The sequence below is a fragment of the Ostrea edulis genome, chromosome 6, assembly GCF_947568905.1.
Source record: "Ostrea edulis chromosome 6, xbOstEdul1.1, whole genome shotgun sequence".
Classification (NCBI taxonomy): domain Eukaryota; kingdom Metazoa; phylum Mollusca; class Bivalvia; order Ostreida; family Ostreidae; genus Ostrea; species Ostrea edulis.
Window position 1 is genome coordinate 76257182 of NC_079169.1, and position 16213 is coordinate 76273394.

The 16213-nt window shown below is 36.6% G+C and overlaps 1 protein-coding gene across 1 annotated transcript; it reads right to left on the reverse strand.

The window, feature by feature from the left end:
- On the reverse strand, positions 1 to 16213 carry LOC125648342 (organic cation transporter protein-like). Its single transcript, XM_048875342.2, has 9 exons — positions 16138 to 16213; positions 12168 to 12489; positions 10348 to 10769; positions 7014 to 7241; positions 6657 to 6791; positions 6373 to 6455; positions 6169 to 6286; positions 619 to 691; positions 1 to 291 (listed from the first exon to the last, which is right to left on the reverse strand). Exons 1-9 carry the CDS (start codon positions 16152 to 16154, stop codon positions 94 to 96), a joined length of 1596 nt encoding a protein of 531 aa, XP_048731299.2. The 5' UTR covers positions 16155 to 16213; the 3' UTR covers positions 1 to 93.

The window sequence follows — 16213 nt, forward strand, 5'->3', positions numbered from 1 at the left end:
AACCTTTTACATAACGATTTATTAATTTACATCCGCAATGCTTTTTAACACTGCAAAATGTCCAAGGTAATTGTGATGACAGTCTCAAAACCCTCATTCAGCCTGTATCCTTGAATAGCCAGTGCGAGTGATATCATCGTCAGGTGTAGTGTATGATTTGGGCACAATGTCTTTTACAATCCTATTTCTCAACACTTTGTCCTTAGTTTCCGGTAGAATCAGACAACAGATGGCGCACAGTAACATCAAGGATCCGCAAAGAAAATACAAGAGCCCGGGGATATCTTTGTTCTGCATATAATTCATCTATCTTCAGTTCAATAGTATTTCCTTAAACTTTTGAAATTCATATTTTCATTTCATTTAAAATACACATATATACACACACATAAGTAATGTGTAAATTGATGCAGTAATAAGTCTGCTTAGAATAAAAACTCTGAAGTTAAATTCATGTCAATGTCATTTCATTTTACCTGTAAAACGCAATTTGATCTGTTCAGTTAAGAAATAAATTTTATTTCTGTAAATACATGAGGGTATGAAGTTCCTTGAATAATTGAAACACCGTATAATGTGTATCTTATCGTTTTATGTAATGTGATATATTGTACTCACCCAACGCACGACTTGAGGCGCTACCATCGCACCTACACGTGACACCGAACTAAGCAATCCAAATCCTGTGTTTCTTTTTGAAAGAACAAAGATCAATAATATCAAATTACTGTAAAGGAAGTTTATATTTAAATTCTGCATTGAAGGAGAATAATGAAAAGGGGGAAAATTGTTACTGAGCTACAGTGTGTTAGATTTAACCTTTTTGCACTTACGGCGGCGTAGAAAGGCCAAATAAAAATATATATTATTCGTTCGGACGAATTAGTAATTCGTTCGGACGAATTACCCATTTGTTCAGACGAAATAGAAATCCGTTCGGACGAATTAGCTATTCGTTCGGAAGAATTAGCAATTTGTTCGGACGAATTTGCTATTCGTTCGGACGAATTAGCAATTCGTTCGGACAAATAAGTTATTTGTTCGGACGAATTAGTAATTCGTTCGGACGAATTAGTCATTTGTTCGGACAAATTAGTGATTTGTTCGGACGAATTAGTCATTTGTTCGGACGAATAGGGAATTTGTTCGGACGGAATAGAAATTCGTTCGGACAAAATACTAATTAGAACTCTTTTGTGTTGAAAATATGAAAGGAACATAAGATAAAGATGGAGTTACTGGAAAAGGTACAGTTCTACAATTTTCTTGGATTGAATCAAGGTAAAATTTTACATTATTTGGCAGAGTTTGATAACATTGTGATAAGCAAAAGAACACTTGAGTCCTTTCTTCCGCTCAACTGTTTAGAAGAAAGCAATATTCTGATTTGCTTGAAGTGGCTTTATTCATTGAAGGAAAAATGGAGACATCAGACAAACTTCATGACACAAGAAACTGTTCGACTTCTGCTTCAGAAAATTTATCCGTTATAGGTGTGCAACTTCGTAGTAGAGGGAGACTAAGACGGCGTGTTTATACAAATCCTGGTCCGGACTTCATGTGGCATATAGACTCTTACGACACACTAAAACCCTATGGTATCTGCAGTAATGGATGCATTGATAGGTACTCCAGATACGTGACACTGCTGTAATAGCAAGTTATTTCATGTCAGCCATGTCATGTTGAAAATATGCAGAATTTTTTACGATATGAACATCAGGATGAGTTCTCTAATCGATGTTTTTTGCACGGTTCAAGTAACCATAATCAGAGGATAGAGGCCTGGTGGTCATATTGGAGAAGTCACAACGCGCAGTTCTGGATATCTCATTTTCAGGAATTAAAAAACGAAGATAAATTCACTGGCGATTTTCTCGACAAAAATTTACTCCAGTTTTGTTTAATGAATTTGATACAGGTATGAGGGAACAACGCTTTCAGGTTTTAAGAAAGAATAAATAAGACTGTAAATTGATTGTGTGCGTCATTGAGTGTGTTTGTGTATGTTAGTTCAATGGGAGAGGGCATGTACAAGGTCGAGAAGCTCTTGTTTGGAAATTTTGGCACCGAGTCCCTCCATTCAAATTTTTGCTTTGTGCGGGCCCTCCCACTTTTTCAGGGTGAGTCAATGAATAGGTCAATTATGTATTTTGATAGAGAGGTCCATGGTCCACAATACTCACTTGAGAAACAATTCCCAACTGTATCAAAATTTCGAAACATTATATTTTGTATTTCATACCAAGTCCATGGAGCTTGAACTTTGTTCAAACGTTTTGGCTAGTCTTTGGAAAGTGAGTAAAACACCAATTCCACACCTGATTCCATTCGTTTAACAAGAGTACCGCAAACAGTACAACATACGCCCGTTGGACAGTGAAATTCAACCTGTAAAAGCCTTAAAGTAGGTCTAAGTGCACCCATCTACCTGACAAGTGAACTGATTATGTATTTCTCTGAGAGGGAGGTTGTGACAAAAGTTCAGGGCAATACCTGTATCCATAAAGAAAACAAATCTGGAAAACTGTTTGAACTACTTCTATCCCCAAAGTAGGTCATGGTGCACCAATCTAGCTGAAATACAAACTCACTCTTACGCGTCTTGTGAGAGAAATTGTATTCCTTCGAGAGGAAGCTTGTGACTAAATTTCAGGGCAATATCTGCGACCAATCCAGTTGAAACGCAAACTGAACTTGTATTCTTCTGAGAGGAAGCTTATTACTAAATTTCAGGGCAATATCTGTATCCACAATGGAAAAAAATGTCCAGAAAACTGTTTAACATACTTATAGTCCTAAAGTAGGTCAAGGTGCACCAATCCAGCTGAAATGCAAACTCACTCTTACGCTTCTTGAGAGAGAAATTGCATCCGTTATAGAAAAAAATCCGGAAAACATGACTCGGACGGACAGTCAGACAGACGCATGAACAGCGCCATAACATAATCTGACGACGGGGGTATAAAAATAAAAACATGATGAACTTCTAATTTCAGAAGGCAACGACCTGATTTGAATAAGATACTTTTGTTTATAGTTATTTTAGATTGTTTGTTAAAGACTATTGAAAATTACTTGTAAATAGGCCTATTTTTGTATTTATTTCCTTTTGGAAAGAAGTCTATTCCCTCATTTAACAAACCTAAACCCCATTCACCTAAAAATAATGCTGTCCTGTGTGGGTAAAATTGGATCTTGACTTAAATGTGAAAAATGAAGAGATAGGCAACAGACCAACGCTGCATGTAATTTGAACTTGTATGGGGCTGGCTCATAATTGGTTTCATCATTTCATAGAAGAGGTCGGGGGAGGGGGGGCAGAGGAGACTCGTGACCCCTCCACTCTAAAAAGTGGGGGGGGGGAGAGCAAGAGCACCACCACGACTAACCTCCCTCTCACCTCTCCCACAATTTAGGATTTTGACGGTTTGGATGTTAGGTTTTGCAGTATATTTTCTTTTTTGTATTTATTTGATCCCCAAACCTTTTTTTGTGTGACTACGCCATTGCATTGACATAAATAATTATGAACATCACTATTGCTTTAGGAGGAACTAAATGAAGTCATTCATCTTTGGAACACGCATAGAATGCTTAAAAATCCACACCAAATCGCTCCAAGCAGTAGACCTATTACAATTTACAGACTGTCCCATCTGTACGGCTCAGAGCACCATGTATGCCCCCTATCGATGGGGAAAATTTGTAACTGCAAAGAGGAATGTACCTTCAAAGGGTCCTACTCATGCGACGGAGATGTATTTGAACTATGCTGTGTTTTGATGAAAGAGAACAACCTGCAACCTCCGGATGACAGTGTGACTGCGACAATATTGTATTGTACATCAAGTGTTTAAAACACGAAAGTAGAGATCGCGAGATTATAAGATGTAAATCAAAAATTTATTTTAAAAAAAAGAGAGAGTAAACATAATATTCGAGCGTCGAGAATGCGATGGACCTCGCACTTTTAACCCTCGCCTTTTATTTTTTTACTCTCTATTTTTGAATTTAAAAAAATAGTTAGCATTTCCTGTATTTTTTACGCATTTGTAAACCTTTGCTAAGTTTATAATACCTGTCCTTTAATTATTGTACAAGTCAATAAATTTTGTAGCATCCTCATAAAAATAATGTTTTGTAGATTATCAATTCTTTGACAAGCCTCCCCCCTTAAAATTTCCAAAGTTTATATTTATTATATGGCTAGACTTCTTTCTATACGCATCAGAACTCAAAAGCTTCCGGCGCCTTCGCTTCCTGGGCCCCCATTAGGGTTTTGCCCTTAATATAATGGGAACCTTAAGGCGGCTTCCACACCTCAACCTCTTTCATATATATATTCTTGGCTGTATCCTCTTTCAATTAAAAAAGTCCGTGACAATTCTATGCTACAACCATCACCATGATTACTCTCTGCCATTGTTTGGCGCATTGATCAAACACCCGGATAACAAAGTTATAAATAGTAATTCGTCCGAACGAAAAAGTTTTTTGTTCAGACAAAAAATTGTTTTTGCTCGAATGATTTTTTTTCTCCAAACAAAAAACTTCTTTGTTCGGACAAAAAAGTTTTTCGATAGGACAATATGATATATGCTGAATTTAAGGGACATGTTCATCGTGTCTTTATAGAGGGCTCTGTAGATACATGTATACATAAATATACAGAGATCTATAAGCTTGTATGGAGGGTTGGCAGCGGATACTCGTCAGGGACGTAGCAACGGGGAGGGAGGAGGGGGGACAGGAAGGGCCTGGTCCCCTGCCCACTTTTATTGAAATCTTCCCTTTTTTTCTTTTTTACATGTTAAAATTCTTTTTGGTCCGCCCCCCCCCCCTCCTTTTTGGCTGCCCCCCCCCCCTTTCAAATCGATGCTACGCGCCTGCTCGTGTCCCCTTAACACTTTCATTTCAACACATGTATCTATAGCTTTCATGTTCTGTGGGTCACGTTTATGGCGACGTCAAATGTAGTAAAGACATAATTTTTGTCCATAAAGCACAATTCTGTCCTCGTATTGTAGGTCAAAAATTGTCCTTACTCTACACACTTTATCACGTCTCTTTCTCCTATTATCTCCCTTCGAACTAAAATGTCGCTATGTCGTCACATGACTTCCGATTATATTTCTATAGATACATGTAGGCCGTAATCAAACCATATACGGCACAATGGTGAAATTACGTAAACAAGAAATGTTTTAGAAATATATATGACCCTTGTGTGGCAATGTTGACAAGGATGAAATTCAAATTTAGAATGTCTGCAATGATAATGAAAAGTATTGATTATCCACTAGTCAGAGGCAACTAGACTTACTTAGTCTGATCTTTCAAGACACATTTGAGTCATGACTTTGACCGTTTGACTTGAAAACCAATTGGAGCCATCTCTTTTTAGAGGATACCAGTGTACCAAGTTAGATGTCTGTCAAGCTATGGGTTCTCAAAATCTTGAGATTGCAATATCTACTTATCTCCAAAGTAGCCTGACCTTGACCTCAAAATCAATGGAGTCATCTACTCTATAGGATATACCACTGCACCAAGTTTGCTGTCTCAAGCAATGTGAGCAGACATTGTCTTCCTATGCCCAGAGTAGTTTGGCACTTGACTTTTTACTTTGTTACCTCAAAAATCAATGGAGGTCATCTACTCGTTAGATACAACCAGTGTGCCAAGTTTGAAATCTGTCAAACAAAGGGTTTTCAAGATATTGAGCGGACAGTATCTTCCTATGTCCAAAGTAAATTGACCCCATGGGGAAGTGGATTATAATAGATCATCAGTACCCCTAGCTTGTCGTAGAAGGCGACTAAATGGGGTGGTCCTTCGGATGAGACTGCAAAATCCGAGGGACCGTGTCACAGCAATTGTGGCACAATAAAGATGATTCTTTCTAATTGTGTTGTCCATTATTTTAAAAGTTGACTGCTACCATGCTAAAAACTACTTGTAGGATGAAAGTCCAGTGGTCAGGTGGCTGCGATTATTGTTATAAAGAAGAAACTGATATTTATCTAGGCCGTTCTGGGAATCGAATTCTAGAACTGTGCATTCCTAGTCAGGTATTCTACGAACGACTTATCCAGACCAGTATCCAGGATTAATGTAACAGCCGCCTTAAAGTAAAGTTAACAGGTTGGGGAGTGCTATTTTTACCTGATAACTGTCGGGTAGGACTCTGTGGTGAACGTCATCAAAGCAACCCATCCTCCCGCTACTCCAAGCTTGGACGTCAGAGCAAATCCGTTAATAAGATCTGATGCTTGTGGTGGATCTGATACATAGACAGTTTGTATCTTTGAACAATGTATCCTGACACTGCATATTTAATGTGGGTAATATAAAAAATTCAAAATTTACCAATAAGGCTCACTACACCCACGGATAGTCCACCAAAGGCCGCAATGCCAAAGAGAGAAAAACACGTCCAACGTCTCCCTATACTACAAAGAGTGGGAAGGGGTAAGATGATGCTATATCTTCATAACAAGTGTATGAAATAATCTTACTCACATGTAAAAGCTAAATGTTCAAGAGCATATCTACTGAATCTATAAATGTTAATTAAAATAGAAACTAATCATTTTGACAAGAGTTCAATTTCTTTTACAATTCCATAGTCTTTGATTATTAGAATTACAAACCGATTAGCCAGGAACCAAGTTATTAGTGATGAGGGTATCTCAATAATGCTAAGCAAAAACATGTTTAAGTACAGACTTCCTGAAAGCTGATCAACACCAAAGGCTATTGCGTAATAGGAGTAGCCGCAGGACAACCTAAAACAAATTCAATGACTTACTTCATATAGGTTATACGAGTATTTCTTATAAAAAAAAAAGTATGACAGTATTTTTTCTTGCATTTCTTGTACATGTATCCGAAATATGTGAAACATTAATGACCATTACTAACTTTCTATTCTTTCATTAAAAGAAATTCTAATCAACGAGAAAAAACTGAAGAAAGATAGTGGACAGAATATATAGTTTGACACTTACCAACAGAAGCTCATGAGGAGTGTACATTTGACTAAAGAAGGGTTAGCAAACAGATCGAACACCGAGTGATGTTTCTGTTTATGATTCGCTTCCTTGGTTAGGACGCTCGACAGCTTTTCGAGATTTGGTTTTTCTCGGCCATTCAGTTTTGCTATTTTTTCGACAACTTTTTCAGCTTCCTTTTTTTTACAGTTCGATGATAGCCATCTAAAACTTTCAGGAACTAACCTAAATAAAGATATAGGTGCGATTGACAGAATGACTTTATTTCAAGACTTATGATAGCTGCAATAATGTAGCTCTTGGGGGGGGGACAACTTCTTAGGATCTCCTTAATGGTGCAAATGCGGGAGTGATTCACTCGCAAATATATAAATTTACAACCTGCAACTTACGATTTGTGAACCTTTATTCTACCGTTTTCAATAATTTCGATATATTCCAATTTCTCGATTCATATTTGTGCGCCATGTTTGATGTACTGATGTTTCAACTTCCGATTGTCAACTTGCATATGCCATGTAAGGTAGTATTTACATCAATATACAAGTACGGAGGAGAAAGCTATTCCATTGGTATTAAAAAGGTTTAGATTTAATATCAAGTTAAAAAATGAACAGCAGAGTGTAAATTCTCTTTGCAACCATACGATTTTCCTTTCTTTGTCGGAGTGGCTCGAGTAACCACTTTTTCGCACAGATTGTCAATGTTTAGGTTTTTCAGTAGATCCACCTACGAGATCTCGCGATAACAAGTATGGCGGACCAGGAGAAGAATTTTGCATGCTGTACATGATGTTTAATGAAAAACACATTTATTAGACATGCCCAAGCACAAAACTGGTACTCCTTTTGGTGTAAACAACATTTGAGACTAATACACGGAGCTTATTATCGGTAATTCATAAAATTATTTTGCACAATTACGGAGATCCTATGAAATTGTAGCCCTATCCAGAAAACGTCAGAACGTCATAAAAAAAATCGGATAGGGCTATATTAATACAGCTAGACCTACGATAGTGATACCTGTGTCAAGAATTAGCCTAAGTAAAGATACAGGTAGGTACGATAGACACAATGACTTTGTTTCAAGACTTATGAGAGTGATACCGGTGTCATAGAGTAAGATTTCCCCCAAAGCCAGCTTTCCCCGAGAGATGTCGCACTTCAGAACCGACCAACCCTTTTGTAGCCTAGAGACACATCCCCGCTTCGACGGATAATTCATGATGCATTTATGAAGATTTTGATTCTTACTTGAATTGAAATGAATTCGATGAAAAAAAGATACATTTATTTCTATGTCTACATGTTCTTGGGTTTCAATCGTTTCAGTCACAAAGAGTACAGTAATTATTAACTAGGTGTGTATAAGAAATTATGTCATATGCTCAGTCATCAATAGCACACTGGATACCATATTGGATGTACATGAATAATGAACACATGAGGCTCACTGGCCACAATGTTCAGTGCTAATGTAATGAAACATCTTCCCAAATCAAGGGTTTGTGGTGCACTACTTTCCCAACAAACCGTTGAAATTTTACATTGAAATTTTCTGGGCTGTATATCTGGACTATGAATGGCCCCATGAACGATAGCACGGTCCAATGAAATTTATCGTCTTATTTAACATACAAAAAGATAATTGCGAAACACGTGATCACTTGTTGACGTTCTTGCATGGGTATATGTCTATGACAGTCTTTTCAAGATCCCGCTCTCGCCGGTAAGTGAGAAAGTTTCCCAGTTTACTTTCGGAAGGTCGGTGGTCTCTTCCCAGGTACATTGTGTCTGGGTTCTCTCTTCCACCAATAAAAACTGGGCGCCACCAGATAACTGAAAAATTGTTGAGTGTGGCGGAAAACATCAATCAATCAATCAATCGAGTAAGTATATTTCAACAAAATCATTGGAGATATTAGATACTCGCTACACAAACATGAATTATGGTTGGCTAGAATTTCTAAGCTTCAGCTTGGGTAAAGATTATGTTTAACGCTAATTGGCGATATTATGGACCACCTTTTTATAAACAATTGATCGATTTCCGAGAATTGCGGTGGATCTCAAACCTTGGTACGATGATGATGAAACTAATACATGTAAGATTAGAACACTAAAATTAACCACAAAATAAGACTAGAATGTTACTGAACAATTGTATTAATCACTAGTGTTTCAGGATGTATGCATATTTTGACAAACTGTTACAATGTCTGGCTAGTGGACCATACTAAACGGATATTCACATATACTACATGCACCTATACTTTACCAAATATACATTGCTTTTTTGTCGATGAAAATATTTTTAGAAATTCTAAGTACACCTTTATGCCCTTTACAGTGGCCGTTTGTCTCGTAGATTGGAAAAGAAATGAGTTTTAAATAGAATCACCGTTTTCTTCAGGAGCCCGTCTTACAAAGGGTCTTCCAACAAAAACCAGTATTTTGAACTGGTCAAAAATATTTTCATTTCTATGTAGAATTCATGAAAATACTGCTTTCTGTACTTGTCTTCATTTCTTTAGACTTGCCATAGATTAGATAAGTTCCAAAATTAATTTTCGGCCTTACTGTCGTAAGGCATTTGTTAAAATGAGTCTCGGGAGAAAGCACGTATAATACTTGGCCAAATATTTCGAAAGAGGAATATCAAAGATCCTTTTTTAAACATTCCTTGTAAAACTCCAACTGTGGGTTCATGGTTTAGAAACCTACACTCGTATGAGTTTGACTAATTGTTTTCTTGTGGTTCTTGGGAGAAGGGTTTTTTTAAAATAAAGTTTCCTATATACCTATAGTAAATTTAAACCCCCTACTGTTACCCCGCCCTGGCCAAGTGGGTCGTGTTTTGAACAAACTTGAATCTTCTTTATGTGAGAAATTTGGTTTGCCTGGTCAGTTGCTCTCTAGAACAATTTTGACCAGAAAAGCCTACATGGACTTAAAAATGTTATGAGCTAAAAGGGGAGACACATAGTAGGATTTTAAGTAGGAAAAACTGGCACTGGAGGGAATTCAACTCAATAACTGAAACTAGAGTATAATTTATCTCACGGAAAATGACTCTGAAGTGGGAATTACGTGTACATGGGGAAACAGTCTGCTCTAGAACCAGTTTTCAAGGAGGAAATATTTCACAGGGGAAGGACTACATGTATATACTTTGCAAAAAACAGATGATAATTTGATATATTTGGGATATTATTATCTTTTACACAGCCCACACATTGAAGTGAGACGTAAAACAATAAATTATTGTATAGAAGAAACTCTGTACGTTCTAAAATCATTTACACGGGAAAATCTGGCTATTGGCATACCAAAATGTCGGAAGAAGAGGAACCGTGGATACTGCTGTAGCGAAATGTATGTATTTCCAGTCATGGAGAAGGTATGATAAAAGACCGTAGAACGCCGCATAAACTGGCCAGCTAGGTAAAGCACAAACCATTGCTCGGGTCTTCGCTGGGATGAATTCAATAAGGGATATGTGCACGGTTGTCAAATACATTCCACAACTTACACCAATTAGAAATCGGAAACCGGCGAACATTTCCCAAGAGACTGAAAAAGCAGCACATACGTTAAATAATCCCATAAGCAAGATTGAAAGATAAAATGTGGGTTTGCGACCTACAGTGTCTGCCATTTGTCCCGCCAGAAGACCACTAATCAGTAGGCCCGCCATTTGTATAGTGGTGATTGTTGACGTAATCCATGAGTCATCGCAAACAAGAGTCCACTACAAAATATTAGGTAGAACAATTTATTGTAAAAACATATACAGTGTATATAGAATCCTTTTAAAAGTTTCATTATTGTGATAAATAAAGTCGCCCATAGGTCGTCAAAATAAGTAATAGTTTTATGCAGGCGTCCGGCATAAAGAATCGCTGAAGATCAAACCAAGACTCAAAGTACCATGGAAGTTGTTGACATTTCGAAACAAAAAATCTGCTAGATGATATGGCTTACGAGTTGACGCTTAGCATAAGAGTCAAAAGTCATAGTGCCACGAACCACCAAATACAGCTTATCTCAAAAGATGGTCAAATACTAGTGTAATAGGATTAAATCCTCGGTACCTAACGGCACCACTTTTTGTGATAGGAAAGTTTGACCGTTTTGACATTCTTTGATATAATTGGTCACCCGCACCTAAATTTTCGATTATATCCCAGGTTCTTTTACATTTGAATTCTGTTTTCGTCTTATTTTAGAGTATGTTAATATCTGCCGTATTTCACGGACTGACGAAAATCAGGGCAGTTATACTAAATTTGGACAATAGAAAATCATAACTTTGAATATATTGAATAGAATACTGAGGATATGAACTTAACCCGTATTTTAGTACCACCCATAGAGATTTTGTACTTCCGGGTAATTATCCAATGAGAATTAAGGTTACGAAAGTTAAAGATTGTTTTGATGATTGAACAGGTGGGTATATGCAAGAACTGTCAAATAAGATTTACGTGTAAATAAACAACTAAATGAAGGTAGTACAATGTCAGACAGGTAAATATACAAAATAAAACATAAATGATATGCATATAGATTCATTCCTGCTACACTAGTATTCAGAATAGGGTATGTAATACAAATGTATTGTCAAATACAATCTTTTCAGATATAGTTTTTTCTTGGGGGGGGGGGGGGGGGTCTTTCGAGAGAAGTGGGACTTTTTTGTAAGATTGTTTTGTGGGTGGGGATACAGATATACTACATGTTACTTTTAATGCACTGTCACACTTGCAAAATGATCCTTTACACATATTCATTTATACAAAAAGCTAGAAAAGAAAAGAGGTCAATTTCATAATGGTCAAACTGAACTTAAATAGCAGGATTTGGTACATTCATCAAATGCTATTCTTCGATTAAAGATTGGACTATTTTGAATTAAACACTGTATTTTGAAATTCAGGAGCGCCAGACTAATCGCTCTGGATCGTTCTGCTGTGGATCTCTCTGGATCTCTGCGCTGTGAATCTTGTTTTACATGTAAGTAACAGGTTATTTTGCAAGATATAAAAATAATTGTTATAGTATTCTTACATACGTGCTGCCGCAATCAGTCGCGAAATTGGTACTGTGGAAAAATGAAAATATTACTAATCGATGCTAAAAGGTTTACCTCACTAACAACAGTGTTCATATCGGAGGAAAAGATCTTTCCAAGGCAATTATTGGAGGTGGAAATATTTGCAGGAGGATGACACTTCTTGAATGACATAACGGGGGGTTCTGTGCTGTATTTTGAGTGTCCTTCGTGATTAGAACTATTTTGCCAGTTACACCACCAATCAGGTGTAGCACCACCAAACGCCATCATCAACATACTCCAGGTCACGGAGATCTTCGACACAAATATGATGACAGTAATAAGGAGTTGAAACTTTCCGAACCCACCACATTCCTTCACAATATCCTCCAAGAGAATGTCAACGTCGTCCATTCTGAAACACAGCTTTCATTACTACATTTAGTTGTTTCATCAGTCTATCATTGAAAGCTTAAGAGTATTGTGTATATGGCGCTTGCTTCATGAAAACGCACACACACACACACACACACATACACACACAGAGAGAGAGAGAGAGAGAGAGAGAGAGAGAGAGAGAGTAGGTGTTGTACAATTTTCGACCGATCTGAGATTTTATAGATATATTGCTTTTGCTTTGTGAAACATAAAACTTGCAGATCTTTCACAAAAGATTTGCAAACCGTGGTTCTAGACGGATAGAAATCCTGTCAACCATGACAGCAGTGCAATAATCGTGAGTGACAACTTTATTGAATATTTAATTGAATCTTATTCTAATATCCTCTCTAGCTCGCCGAGACGACTGTCCGAAGAGCTATTGTCGGTGTCAGCGTCGGCGTCACACTTTAAGGAAAAACTTTAACTTGGGCTATATCTTTTAAACCAAGGGGGATAGGGGTTTGATATTGCACATCACTGAAGAGAAATTATTTGTCGAAATGCGCATCTGTTGCATCGTATAAGTTTTACATTATGACCCCTGGGTCGAGGCCTCTGCTGGTGGACTGTTAGTCCCCGAGGGTCTCTACAGCCCAGTAGCTAAGTACTTCGTTACTAGCTTGAAAATATGGATGTATATTTAATTGCTGTTATAAAATTTAGAAATTCATTTCAAAATTAAGGATTATCTCCCTCATGCATAGCTCTTATCCTTGGACGAATTTGGCTCCACTTTTTTGGCACGCTGTTTTTGGCTATATTTAGCTCTAAAGCTTCATAGTTATTTCGGATTTCAAACATTTCGGTTGAGCATCACTGAAGAGACATTATTTGTCGAAATGCGCATCTGGTGCATCAAAATTGGTACCGTATAAGTTTTACATATAGATGCCTCGTGAAGAGACCTTTGTTTTGATACCAAGACTTTTGACCTAGTGACATTTACTGTGAATTTTGATCTACTTTTTAAAAACTTAATCCTGGGCTCCATCTTTTAAACAAAGGGGGATAGAGTTTTGATATTTCACATATAGATGCCTTGTGAAGAGACCTTTGCTTTGGTACCAAGATGTTTGACCTTTTGACCTTGGACAGTGACCCGCTATTCAAAAACCTTAACATGGGCTATATCTTTTGAACCAAGGGAATAGGGTTTTGATATTTCACATATAGATGTCTCGTGAAGAGACCTTTGCTTTGATACCAAGACTTTTGACCTAGTGGCCTTTACTGTGGACTTCGACCTACTTTAAAAAAAATTTTTTAACCTGGTCTGTCTTTTGAACTAAGGGGAATGGGGTTTTGATATTTCACATATAGATACTTCATAAAGAGACCTTTGTTGTGGTAGTTTGACCTTGTGACTTTGGACTTTGACCTACGTTTTAAAAATTTTAACCTGGGCAATCTAATCAAAATTAGATCCTTTGGATCAAAGGATCTAATTCTAATTAGATTGTAAATTGGGTTATATCTTTTGAACCAATAGGGATAGGGTTTTGATAAATTAAATATAAATGCCTCATGAAGATACCTTTCTTTTGGTAGAAGACATTTGACCCAATGAGCTTTGCCTTGAAGTTTGACTTACTGTTCAAAAACTTTAACCTTTGTTATATCTTTTGAACCAAGGGTGATAGGGCTTTGATGTTTCAAATATAGATGCCTCATTAGAAGACATTTCTTTTGCTACCAGAAGTGTTGACCTTGGACTGTGACCTACTTTTCAAAAACATTAACCTTGGCTATATCGTTTGAACCAAGGGGATAGGGATTTGATCTTTCATATTTAGATGTCTTATGACCAGGCCTTTGATATGGTATCAAAACTTTTGACCTAGTAACCTTGGACTTTGACCTATTTTTCAAAAACTTTAACCTTTTGAATGATAGGTTAAGCAGAGTCATGCTTCCCGGTGAGCTATGTTGTCTTCTGACTCTTGTTAAAAAGTTACTGAAGGAAAACTGCCCTATACAAATATCGAAGAATTATAATGGGAAATATTTATCTCTGCAAATTAAATTGTAAATGATGGCCATTTCCTCATGAATGAGTTGCAGTCGTAATCAAAGCGCGTATGAATAAAGAAAAATATAGTATGTCTGCTTTAACGACTAGGAATTTCGATAGAAATGAAAGTAGAATGTAAGCATGCACATGCAATTTACACCACTTATAAAGATAAAAGAGACCTTGTCATCTATGAAATAAAAAAAACCGCTTAAATTCACAAAGTGATAAGATAGACTTGTGTACTCAATTTAGATAACATTCCAATTTAACACACGCATATACAAATTTCACGAGATCGTCAATCTAAATTAAAGCATAGCATATGTACTTTCGGTAACCTACGCTTGACAATTAAATAATCTAAGTCTAAAGACTATAATTCAATAGTGTATTCCTGAACCAATTATTTTTAATTCTTCTTTGTGGCACAAGGTAAAAGACGAGAAAATTAAGTGTAAACATAATTGTAAAATTTGTTGAAGTGAATGTTTCTAACCGATTCTCAGTGACTGTAAAGGATTTCAAAAGGTGTTATATTTTATTTAGTAATACAGTGTACATGTATATCTTATAGACTGCTTTTTGATTACTACCTTGATTAAATAAAGCTGTCAATGAACAGAAAAAATATTACCATGTATAGTTTGATGTTAATATGCATCAGATGATTGAATCTTTAGAATGTGAGATACAGTAATCTTTTATGCATCAACTCAATAACAAGATATATTAAGGAATGTCTTTCGGATCTAAAGATTTGAAGAAGGAAAATGTATAAAGGTTTATTTATTTTCAATCACGTATTGCGGAGATGACGAGGGTGTATACAGTATACAGAACACGCGTGAATGTTACCGTGGGTATAGGTTAGCAATAGGCTGTAATAATACTCCAAAGAAGATACCGCTATTTCATTTATCAACTGTTTCGAAATAAAAAGCATGGGAATTATGCATGTATTTCTGAAAACAAATGTTAAGACAAACATGAAAGTATATATCCTGTGAACATACTGGGTGGGATTTTTTTTTTCACAGTTACATTGTACATGTGCACGAGAATGTTTGCTCGTAATTACGATTTCTTTTGTCGTAATGGCAATATCTTCCCTCGGAAATTTGAAAATCAACTTACAAGAATTTTTTTTTATTCCCGTGGCACTAATCGGCTACCATAGAAATGCCCATGTGATAACAAGTAAATTAAGTTCTAAAGGTTTTATTCCCGTGGTACTAATCGGTTACCATAGAAATGCCCATGTGATAACAAGTAAATTAAGTTCTAAAGGTTTTATTCCCGTGGTACTGATCGGTTACCATAGAAATGCCCATGTGATAACAAGTAAATTAAGTTCTAAAGGTTTTATTCCCGTGGTACTGATCGGTTACCATAGAAATGCCCATGTGATAACAAGTAAATTAAGTTCTAAAGGTTTTATTCCCGTGGTACTGATCGGTTACCATATAAATGCCCATGTGATAACAAGTAAATCAAGTTCTAAAGGTTTTTTTTTTTTCAAAATGGAGACTGATAATAATTAGTTGTTTAATTGTGCTGGTAATCATTTCTTTTCTTTTTTTTAAATAAAAACGTCGACACAGTACTTACGTAGTTGTTTCCTGCATTAAGAAAGCTGTTCGTAAGGCCACATTTCGTTAGTCAATCGTTATCTCGGCAAAAATGT

Bases quoted from the DNA above. Each gene is read 5' to 3' on its own strand.
- LOC125648342 (XM_048875342.2), bottom strand. The intron at 6,792-7,013 runs GTAAGTGTCAAA...AATTTGTTTTAG, and splicing joins CTCCTCATGAGCTTCTGTTG to GTTGTCCTGCGGCTACTCCT. The intron at 6,456-6,656 runs GTTTGTAATTCT...CACTCTTTGTAG, and splicing joins ACTTGGTTCCTGGCTAATCG to TATAGGGAGACGTTGGACGT.